At 39.6% G+C, this 11,798-nt stretch overlaps 1 protein-coding gene across 1 annotated transcript; it reads right to left on the reverse strand.

Annotated features, from left to right (window-relative positions):
- Positions 1–662: 662 nt before the first annotated feature.
- pop1 (POP1 homolog, ribonuclease P/MRP subunit) lies at positions 663–11,546 on the reverse strand. The gene is made up of 16 exons (XM_041248749.1): positions 11,438–11,546; positions 10,730–10,903; positions 10,271–10,462; positions 9,604–9,779; positions 9,221–9,469; positions 8,677–8,764; positions 8,259–8,437; positions 7,472–7,725; positions 7,069–7,162; positions 6,799–6,910; positions 6,503–6,622; positions 5,667–5,782; positions 4,954–5,145; positions 4,513–4,667; positions 3,270–3,581; positions 663–2,753 (listed from the first exon to the last, which is right to left on the reverse strand). Exons 2-16 carry the CDS (start codon positions 10,887–10,889, stop codon positions 2,105–2,107), a joined length of 3,048 nt encoding a protein of 1,015 aa, XP_041104683.1. The 5' UTR covers positions 10,890–10,903; positions 11,438–11,546; the 3' UTR covers positions 663–2,104.
- Between the last annotated feature and the right edge of the window lie 252 nt (positions 11,547–11,798).

Below are 11,798 nucleotides of genomic sequence, written 5' to 3' on the forward strand. Positions count from 1 at the left end.
TGACACATAACCCCAAATAAAGTGACAGGTTACAAATAAAAGACAAATCCTTTTCATAATTTGATAAATGTGACAGCAAAGCAAACATCATTTAAAGTTCTGTACCAGACAAAAAAAGCTGCAGAACAGAATCTAAAAGCTGGGGTGCCACCTGGTGGATGCAGCAATACGCAAGACACCTGGGACCAACAGGGATAATTTCCTCAGATCTGATCGTTCAGCACAGAATCTGTATTCATGATGCAGCATCAGCAGTAACCCAAATTTTTATGTCCTGCAAAAAAGCGACTGACTTTTGATGGTTGCCTGAAAACAGGGATTTGCAGAGAGACATGCCTACACATACATTTATAACAGTAATTTTTTTGCTCATTGCAAATCACATTTATCATTATGACTAATATAAAAAAAACCCTAAGAAATTAATTAATTTTGCAATCAACATAAGAGACAATTCCATCCAGCTACGATTAAGGTTAGGTAATACTAATGTTGAGGTATTATACACTATACTTTATATTATAACAACATTCAGTTAAGGCGCCTCTTTATGATTTCTACACAAGAAGAATGAGAATCTGTATTTGACACAGCCAGTGGTGTGTGCAAGTTTCATAGTGAAACGGTTCATTTTTACAGGATCACACAGATAACAGTTGAATGGTGCAGCAGTTTAATTGTGTTGAAACAAATGTATTCGTCAAGTAATGTTGAAACATTATACAACTTAACTTAGTTTTTCATTCTGGTTAAACCTATTAGTCTATACTTATTTATTTTATATCTCAATTTATTTTTTCATTTTATAATAGAACAATCACAGTCTGCCAGAATTTCAACTTATATAAAGAACAACAAAAACACCCTTTATTAATACCAACCATGCAGTGTCTTCAGGAAATGCATTACTTCACCTTACTGTATCCTGAGTTGTCTATCACAGCAATATATATTTTAAACAAAATCCCTACTGTTTTGATATAAATTATCACACATCAGCTGGGAATATATTTCCCAATACTACTTGAGCATCACAGTGTTGTAGCCAGTTCATGCTCTCTCCAACAACAATGGTGATGCTCTTTAAATGAACAGTGTATTGTGGAATCAGAAAATGACATGCAGTGTTGAGGGGCTAGCATGACCTGGATTCACTACGGTGTGCACAAAACAATCGGGATTATGTCTTAAAAAAATGTTTTTGCGAAATACACTGCATGGGATAAGAGCAAAGGTAAATCTCTTCTTGTAAACACAGTAACCTTTAAGGATCCATTGATAAGACAGCTGTAAATGTGTTAATAAAAATTGTATTGATTATTTGCAGTGAATAGCAGTTAACTACATTAATGCTTATAAAGCTTCAAGTCATGCTAAAAGTAATTTAAGAGATTTTATTGTGAATACAATACACTGGTTAACACCACATGGTTGTTGGTTATTAACACCACCCTAATATTTGGAACATCCTTTAGAACAGAGATGTACTGACTGTTTATAACAGATCCTTAAAACGTACCAGTTACCACATAACGTTGAATACCTTAACCAAAAAGATCAAAACAACACAGGTTACAGAAATGCCAGACGCAACAGCTTAAGAGTTTTCAGTGAGGGACATGGCCATGCTTCAGGGTTCAGAGTTCAAACAGTAGGTCTCTTGCTCCCGCTGGTGATTACCTGAAATCAAAGATGTGTTAAGAGCATAATATCTATAGGTGTACTACCCAGGGAACTGAAGGCACTGAAGTGAAGGCAGAAACAGAAAACAATCAAATATCCAAGGTCATCAAAATGAGCAATTTTTATAACCTGAGCTGGAATGACCCTATTGTATAACAGCAAGATGTGCATCTGTCTGCGCATGCTTGTTTGTGTAGTTCAGTTCTAGCTATTATCCAGAAAGATGAATGAATGCATGCATGCATGTAGCCAGGGTAAATACATATTTATACTCTGGAAGCAGTCTTAGGCAGGTCAATTTCTTGATCTGGTGGATTTTGGGGGACTGGCAGTCTCTCAGACCGGTGAAGGATTTGATTGGAATGGTGAACTACACTCTGCCTTAATAAAATTATTTACTGGATAAGCTTGCCCTTCCGCTTCACACTTCAATGCAAAGTTTAGCAAATCTGTACTGCAACGAAGCAGCGTTCCTCATCAGTACCAGTCCCCGCCTATTGGCTGGTTGCCGGGACAACATATGCAGCAATCCTGTCAGGCTAACAAAACCTAAGGCTTCCCCACAGCCCACAGCGAGAGAGAAGTCTCCCTGTGTGACGAATCCGATGGTAACTCTGGAGCAGTGAGAGGTGACGCTGGGCAGGGGCTCCGGCCACAAACCCAAGGTGAGGTCCCTACAAATGCCACCTTCTGGGGAGCTGGTTTTGGAACCTTCAGAAGTCTCTTCAGCAGGGGACTTCTTTTTCTTGCTTTTCTTGTTTTGTTTGATCTTGTGCTTGAAGTGATCCCTGTGTTTCGGCTCTTGGGGCCCGCAGTAGGCTGGATCTTTGCTGAGCTGCTGGAAATCCTCAGTGGTTGGGATGGAAATCATTGCATGCAGTGCAGGGCTGCCCTTTTTTAAGAGAGTCAGCCTGGCCCAAACAAGAGACATGGGATTGGCTGCAGAGATGGATACAGCAGACTCAAGGGTCAACTCCTGCTGGAAGGAAGGTGCACGTCGTTGCCCCCTTTGACCTTTTCCAGATGTAGGTCGGCACCAAATGGACAGCTGCCTGAGCACATTCCTGCTCCTGATTTAAAAAAAAAAAAAAGTGAGTATTCAACAAATCAAAAATAATATCGGTAATCGGTAATGTATTTCCAATCATTAGTTACTCAAAATTGTGTGTGTGTGTTTTTTTGTTTAAATAGAGATTTAAAAAAGTGCCCAATCATGTATTTCACCCTTGTTTTCATCTCAATTTGAAATGTCATCTCACTGTCAAGTCATCATGACCCTAATGTGGCAGCCATCTTAGGTCACTGTTCAAAGTGACTAATGCTGTTACATTTTCCATTAAACTGAAAATATGTAGTTGGCATCAGATATCAGCAGTTGAAGAACTGCTGGCTGGTTTACAAAAACTGTAAGCTCTCCTCATATGAGATGCCTACCTAGAACTTTGCTGGCAGTTGTAATCTTAAAATAAAAATAACTGTACTTATAACAAGTACATCATGAAAAATGTTCTCAATTCAGGACAGTTTAAATGAGAAGTTTCTTTAAGAAACAAATAATCCATAGATCCAACAATATGCACACTAACCTTAGAACCCTGAAGCCAGCAATCCCTTCAGCACATGCCTTTTTGGTCTCAGGGACCGAAACTCCAGCATCTACTCCCCCGAGCTGCAAACCCAGTTTTAGTTTACTTGGTGTCTCAGCAGATTTCAAAAGTTCTTCTTCACAGCCTTGAACTGCAGATAAAGGCCTCTCTCTTCCCTTCAAGGTAGCTGGTTGCTCTTCTCCAGAGTCTTTGATTATTATCTCCCATTCCTCTGCTAACTGTTGCCATGGGCAACAAAATGGTGCGATGCTGCCATGTTTAATGTAATTGGGCCTTTTGGCAGGCGGACGCCTACACAAGACAAAACAGAATGTAAAGTAATGTCATTCCAGCACTCACAAATCTCATAATAGATTAAATAACAAAACTGCTTTCAAGAGCATTTCAATATATTAAAAGGCACACAATCTTGTTTGCTCCTTTTTCAGCTCTTTAGAGAGTACTCTCCATGTATGGTCATTGAGGATTGAAATATAATGCATAAACCTTTAGTTATCAATGCAGGAATGAGAAATAAGACTACCATCGCTTAGCAGTTTGATCCATTCCTGGTTTTCCTATATTTAACAAGACACACAAGCTCGATACCTATACACTGTGGCTAATCAAGCTCTAGTACCACCCGGAATAGGTGAAACCGCTATGCAATACAAGTCTTAATTCTCTTCCCTGCGTTGATAACTAAAGGTTTATGCATTTATTTCAATCCTGGGGTGCCCCGTTAACACAACACAGTAAAAGAGACAGTTGCGGTTTAATTGCTATTCAATTGTTCCCTCAAATCCCACAAGGGTTGCTATTTTTCTAACATATTTCTGTACACCACAGGACATCAAGACCATAATGCAGTATGTTATAAAAGCTCTGCTTATATTGACTAGGTGCTTTACTCCACACAGGGATAGAAATAAGAACCAGACTACATTGCAACTGTACCCATCCCAGGTTTTAGTACGAGCTTGATTGGCCACAGTATATAGGTAACAAGCTCAGGTGTGTTCTATTAAACCCATTCTAAAAGCAGGAATGCAATCGAGTCTTTTTCCCCATCCTTGCCAAGCAACATGTTGTACTTTGACGATGTCCCATGGTATGTAGAACACAAAGCAAAACCTGTATGGTTCAAATTTGAGATAATGAAAAGCAGCGATTGAGAAACAAACTGAAAGACCTCCAGCTGAGTACCTGGAGAACGTTTAAAGACTAGGCGCTATCCACTGACCTTTTGAATTTGTCAGCGAGTTCGTTCTCCTGTTCCTTAGCAAACTGCATGCCAGCCGGGCAGTCTGGGAAGTCATGTGGGAAGTGAGCTGCTCCTTTGTTCTGGGAGTGCTTGAGCCCCTCCTGCAGTCCTCCTGCACGGGCTCCTCTGTATATCTGAGGAAAAAGACCACATACCTGCGTGTTATATCTCAATAAAAACTGCAGAGGGGTCCGGTTAGATCTCGCTACAATGTGTTCTAATCAAACCCCCCCCCCCCATTCCTGTAGAGATGGATTACGGCATACCATTCAAGTGGGATTATAAATGAAAATGAGTAACAATGTTGACATCCTTTAAATGCACTTGTGAAATTACAAGATTTACCCAAAAGGCAGCACTTTAAACATCTAAAATAAATAAATAAATAAACAAACCCAAGTTCAGTTTATTGTTACTTACAAAAGGAATCCAGAAAGCCATTCCCCAGCCTTTTGGAACCAGAACATCCCACCCACTGCCCCATCCTGAGAGCTCCTCTCCGGTCTGCTTCCCTGGCTGTTGCACCAGCAAGATGGGGATCCTGGAGTCCTTTGGGCCCAGACTCAGTTGTGATCCAGGCACCAGGAGTTCACTCTTCATGTGATTCAGTTCCTATAATAAGGGACAGCAGACTGAAAAAAAAAATACTGTAGTGCTGTGAGGAGCTTCACCACTGCATATTAAAAAGCAGGGAACAATCACAACCAACATGCACTCTGAATATCTTCTCATAAAACACAAAGATCACCTTCCTTCTGCAAGTGGACAGCAATCTTGCTCGGTGACTAAACCATTACTGAAATAACACTCTGTGGCTGTATTTTAGTGTACAGATCTATCATGTTGTTCTTGTCACTAAGATCATTCACTATCCCTCTAAAATGATTGTTGGTCCCGAACTAAAGAGTGTAAATAACCAAAAAAAAAATAATTATCGTGTAGAATAGTTAATTTTCTAGCCAAACAATAAATCCGATAGAAAATACTGCTAAAAATCCTTGAAGCCCAGTGTATGAGTCAGTCGGAAAAATCTATTTGCCAACGATACATTTCTTTCCATACAAAGGGCGAGTCATTGACAGAGAGATAGAGAGAGAGATTTTATTACTGCAAACAATTCTGCACTGGTATACCTTCTCTGGAATTTTATTTTCAGTAACATTATCTCTGACAGCTTGGTCCCAGATGGAGCTCCAGGCACATTCTGCTGCAACTCCTGACAGAGTCAGCTGCCTGATCTTCTGCAGATCTAGGAAACAAAATGGAAGGAAATATTAAAAATGTTACGGTCAAGTAAATTCTGAGAACATCCAGTCCAGAACTGGTTTATGTTCAAATTAGCTGCATCCTAGCTCTAACCTTAACAGTACTTTTGAGTAAACATGCTCCTCCCATAGTCAATTAATTTGGAATGACATACGCCAACATGTATTCTGGAATATCTAAAAGCTGCATCTCCCAGTGGCTGCAGGTCATGGTAACTGTTCATGTTAAAAAGACACATTAAGACATGTAACCATATAAAAAATTCCAATATCTACATTCCCAGTATACCGAGTAGTTTCTTGTATTAAATGTCCATGTGAAGTATTCAGGTGTAGGACCTTAACTGAACAACTGCCAGACACATTCTCACAAATTACATGGTAGCATAAAATATAGAACTGAAGACGATCTGTGGTGATACTGCAAGTCGGTATGTGGATTAGGTTAAATTGTCATCATTGTAATTGAGTTCAGAACATTAAGGGAAGATCTAGTGTACATGACACCTGGATAGTCTTGCCAGGATTCGAACCTGGTTCATCTGCACGGTCAAGCAGAGGCTCCCAATGAGCACAAGACAAGCAGAAATCTCCAGGTACTTACATACACTGCAGAACACAACTAACCAAACCTGTTGAAACACAGCTCCTCCTTGAGAAGGCTACGCTTATCAAGTTTCCACCCATGCATTTCAATCGGTTACCTTGCAGCTGTGAGGGATCAGGCATGGGCTGGCTTCTCTTGTTTGGCAAGCTCAGTCTGGGGTCATCAACAGTGAGTCCAAGAACCGTGCCTGCTGGGATCTCTGCTGGGGATCCAACCCCTGTAAAAAAACAGTGTGTGTACTTCAGAATTGTTTCTCGTTTAATTCTGTCAGTGCTCTGAGACAACTGACTGAGAGGAGTGATTTTTCAGACATGAAAACTAATGCTGCTGCAATACAATTGTTTTTAAACACCAACCAACAATACCAAAAATAAAAGATTGAGCAGGACCTACCCTTCAGTAGCTGAAAGGTATCTTTTTGACAGTGATGAATGGACAGATTATCTGCAACCTTGCAGTGCGTCGACCACCATGAGCAAGGCCCTTCTGTCACACCATTAGGCTCCTACATGGGGGGGGGGGGGGGGGGGGGGGGGGGGATTGACATATGTGACTGCAATTGTGTCCTAATTTTCAAACAAAATACTGAAGTACCGGCAATCAACTTTTTAGAATTCAAGTCAACAAAGATAAAAACAATTACATATATTGCTTGTTCCTTACTTTACAGTCTGAAGCCGGTTTAAAGGCATCTGCAAGGACACAATGGGAAAGCGGCCCAATGAGACGAAATCTCAGAATTTCCATGGTGAGGTCACTGAAATACAACAACTTTCCTTTTTTACTGAAACAATGATGAAATACAGGATTCATCTGAACACACATTTAAATCTTAATACTGGTTTGTTTTCACACACTTTCAGACAGAAATGCACTCAATTTAATAGACTTGTTCTTATTTGATTGATCTAAACCGTGGTGGTAGATAAACTACTGTTTAGATCAACAGACTAGTGATGCTTTAAAAGCCCACATTACCAAGAGTATAACGAACATGGGAGCTTTTCTTAGAGAAGGTTTTGTTATGACTACATTAAACTAACTACATTCAAAGGGTAATACAAACCTTATAACTATTCCAGTAGCTTGTGACCTCCAGGACACGGGCTGGTGTGGTGGTCTAGTCCCATCTCCAATGATCTTCTTCACAGCTACAGCTTCCTCCCCTTCCTTGTCATTTCTCTTCCTTTTTCTTCCTAAAAGTTTGGCTTCAGCCTTTTGCTCCACTTTCAATGATGAGATGGCAGGTCCTGGGACTGGAGCGCTTGGCTCAATGGGTTCAGAGCACTGACAAACTGACAGCAGTTCTGAAAGGAGATCCTGCAGACCGGGTTGTACGTGGAAAGGGAGGAACGTGTATTTATTTATTATTATTTTTATTTTTTAAGTGAACACAAACCACATATATTAACATGGACCTTGGCGATTGTCAAATGACTGACTCAGTACTATAGCTCAGAGAATCCCATGTGAAACTCGACACTATATGACTATATCTTTCATTGTAAGTTCTATCTTTAGGTGGTCTGAGCTGAATTTAACAAAATGTTTAATAATAATAATAATAATAATAATAATATTAATCTAGTGGCATTGCCAGTCTAGCATACTGCAGGTTGTGTGAACAAAATACATTTTGACTTAAAACATTCAGTGTTTTAGTATAAACAAGTGAAAACTGTACATAATATTTTGAGATGGTTCTACTGGGTTTCTGCCCATATGGATACGTATCTGTGGTTAGGGAAGAACTCGCAATGTAAACACACTTTAAAATACCCTCTACCTGGCAGATTTATATAATAAAACACACACACAGTATGAGGAGTACAGTGACAAGAACTGAGGGAAACCTGTTTAGATGTTGGGTGAGTCCAAATCCAGAGCTGTCTCTCTTCAGAAGGCAACTTCTTGGGTTTCCAGATAAAAGTGACTTGACTCAGGGGCTTCTCTGGATAGCGGTCTGCTCTGTACAGAACCAGAGACCCCTGGCGCTTCCCAGAGAGGCAAGCTACAGCTGCAAATGTCGCTCCTGCACAGAGAACAGTTGGAGTTCCGATCACAGAAATAGATGCAGTACAAGGGGTAACTCATGGGTACTGCAATTTTTTTTTTATTGATTTCCCTACCAATGTATTGTTATCGTATGGAAATCTGTCAAAACTTAAAGAATAACATTTCATCTCAAATTATTTTATATGGCTGCTATAGAGCTGAGAAGACATGTTTTTTACATGTCACATGAAATTGAGTTTCTGCTAGTAATAATACCCATATCTCTGCTGGTCAGCCTTGCAAGTGCCTTCAAGAGATCATCCTCTGCTCCTCTCAGCTCCAGACAGCATTGGTAAGAAAGATCCTTTGAAAAAGGAAAAAAATATATACCATTAATTCCAGCTGAAGCAAAAAAAAAAAGTTGTATTAATACCAAATTAGGTAAATATACTCATTTTGTCATCAGCAAAAGTATATAGTGACTTGGGCAGGAGTCTACAGATCATGAATTTACACTCAGCCTGGGCTACTTTATTAGCAGTAATTAATCACATGATTGATTTTATTCACCATTTGTTATAAACTCTAAATTATTAACCACAATGCTGTATATGTATACTGTCAAAGTATCTCTAGCTTAAGCTATCTATATAAAAACGAAGACCTTCCCTAGAAATTTCCTCACAGTGCAAAACAAAACAAAATGGGCAACACATAGTGCTTCTTAGACCCTACTGACTCATCAGCCATGTACAAACTGGGATTGTTTTACTGTTTTTGAATGTTCTGGTTGTGGAGAACACAGAACATCACCACCTACCTGGAGAAGGCAGTGCTTTGTCATTGCTCGATAACATGCTCTGTAACACTTTGCAGTGGGCTTGTCCCCGAGACAGTATCCCCATTTTTTCACCACATGAAATCTTTTGGCATGCCAAATATGGGTTTCCAGCCACAGATTCTTCCGCTGCCTTCGGTTAAACTCCAGGAGCAGGTTACCGTGTCGCCGGCGAGCTTTGCGGCTTTTAGTTTTGGACACTTCCTTTTTCTGTTGAGATGTCTTGTCTGCCTGTTAAGAGAGAAAGTCAAGTGTTAAAACGTTACCAGAAATCATATGAAACATAACAAAGGTAATAGAAAACCGAAATACTATGAACTGTTTATAAAGAAATTAAATTTAAAAAACAGGCTGTTCGTCCATACCTCTTTCTTGGCTATGGTCTGGAGTCTTCTGGGAAGACGTTTGATGTTGTGGCTCATAGCTCTCCTCCTCATGTGCTTGGGTAGAGCCTGGAAGACCTGCGAGTTGGCATTCTTATTTCTGACGGCTTTCAACATGGCGTTGACCTCTGCTGCTCGGGCCTGAGCGAAGGACGATGCTGGGAAGAAAAGGGGGAGCTCAAAGTCAAACAGAAGAGAAAGTGATGTGCAATCAGCTGTGTGCTGTATACATTGTCACAGAGAAACAGATAGGAGAAAAGATACATGCAATACAAAACACCTACATATCCTTGATTTTGTCATCTTGCCTTAAACACTGTTTTTGGAAGACAATTTCTCAACTTCCTATGCTTAGTACTCATATATAGTATTCATCTTAGGCCAATCTTTCATTTACTATGATCTTCAGTCATGGTTGTGCTTATACAGTATATGCTCTTATACTGGGCCATTAAATGAAATGAGTGACAATTATTTTGATAGAAAAACGTCACACATCCAAGTAGAAGCCATGTCCCTTTTTGCTATTTGTGTGATTATGCAGTAGATATACTGTACAAATACAAATTATCAGGTACACCCACGATGATCTTTCCACCACTTCTATTTTTAAGCTATGTGTATAAACAGTGTTCTAACATCTTATTACCCGTTATGAATTTTGGAAGTCCCTGTGAATGTCTCTGGTACCCCTGGTGAGTCCGATGACCCTGCTGCCCCCCTTGCCAGTCTCCCCTGCCCCGCTGACCCCTGAACCCCCCTCTGAATTGGCCTTGATGACTGGGGCCTGGAGGCTGTGACCAGTGACCTCTCTGCTGCTGAAAGCCACCAGACACACCACCTAAAAAAAATGATAAAGAAATAAATACAAAACACAGTAATTGAATTACATAGTGCGCCTAATATTACATTTGCAAAGCACACTAAAGCACCTTAGAGTAAAAAAGAAAAAAAATGCTTCGAAGATATTATAAATGTCAATTTGTTTATGCAAAGTCTGCTACAGATAAATGACTTTACAGTTTGTAATTTGGTACTGCCAGTGTAATGGGTAGTTCTAGACTTAACCCTAAAAAGACAGCAGTAATCTCAGCCTGGGTCTCCTTACCTTGCCATTGATATTGGGGGTCGCCTTCATTTCCCCTCTGTGTTCGGTCCTGTGAAGAGCTTCCTGCACTATTTTGTCCAAAATCAGTTGAAGGAAAGGTGACACTGCTAGGCTGATTCCTCATTTTCTTTGCATGCTTTTTTCCTTTGGCTCCAGACATACTGAACAAGTTTTCTGAAAAAATAAAATTGATTCAAAACTACCAACAAATAACAAGTGATAAGACTGCTTCCAATATGTAAAGGTACCACGTGTGTGTGGACGCTACTTTAACAGGAAAAATAAATAAATAAAGAGCTGAAATTATTATGACACAACTCCAATTAACCATACATATAGGTGTGGTGTTATCGCCTAAAATGTGTGCATTCATTTTTTGACACACACACACACACGTTAATGTAAGATCAACATACAGCAGGTACTAAACACACCACTCAAGTCAGCAATTCCTAATGTTATGATGATATTTAAGATTGCATCAGGCTGCACAGTACCGTAGAAGGTGCGATATTACCACAATAATAATATTATTACCTAGCGTTACTTGTTTCAAAATAATAATTAACATTTAATATGCATATACCGGTATCTTTAGTTTCACTGAAACAATTTCTGACAAAGGTAACCCTATAGCTAACTCCCTGCATTTTAGGAGAACGTTACTGTTGTGACATATATTTTTAAAAAGCAAATATAAAAACCCACCTGAGGAGTGAGCGTGCCAAATTTTCGTTTTTGAGTTTTTTTTTCTTCTTTTATCAGAAGCAGGTACTTAAACTCTAGAAAAGACGCCACACTGCATTACCACACTCATTCATAGACACATGGCCCAGTAACGCTTCCGAGTTAATGACCGGTCATTCCCGGGCATTATGGGAAACGTAGTCAAATGTACAAGTGTTGCGAGCTCTTTTTATACATCGATTCTATTTGTATTTAAATAATTCGCATATCAAAACAAATATTAGAGTGTGTGTGTACACATGTACAGTTCGTTTATTTGGTTGTATAATGTCTTTTTTTTTGGTTTTATTCCTGTTTACATTTGTGGATATTATAAGTCTAT

The sequence above is a fragment of the Polyodon spathula genome, chromosome 4 (genome assembly GCF_017654505.1).
Source record: "Polyodon spathula isolate WHYD16114869_AA chromosome 4, ASM1765450v1, whole genome shotgun sequence".
Classification (NCBI taxonomy): Eukaryota; Metazoa; Chordata; class Actinopteri; order Acipenseriformes; family Polyodontidae; genus Polyodon; species Polyodon spathula.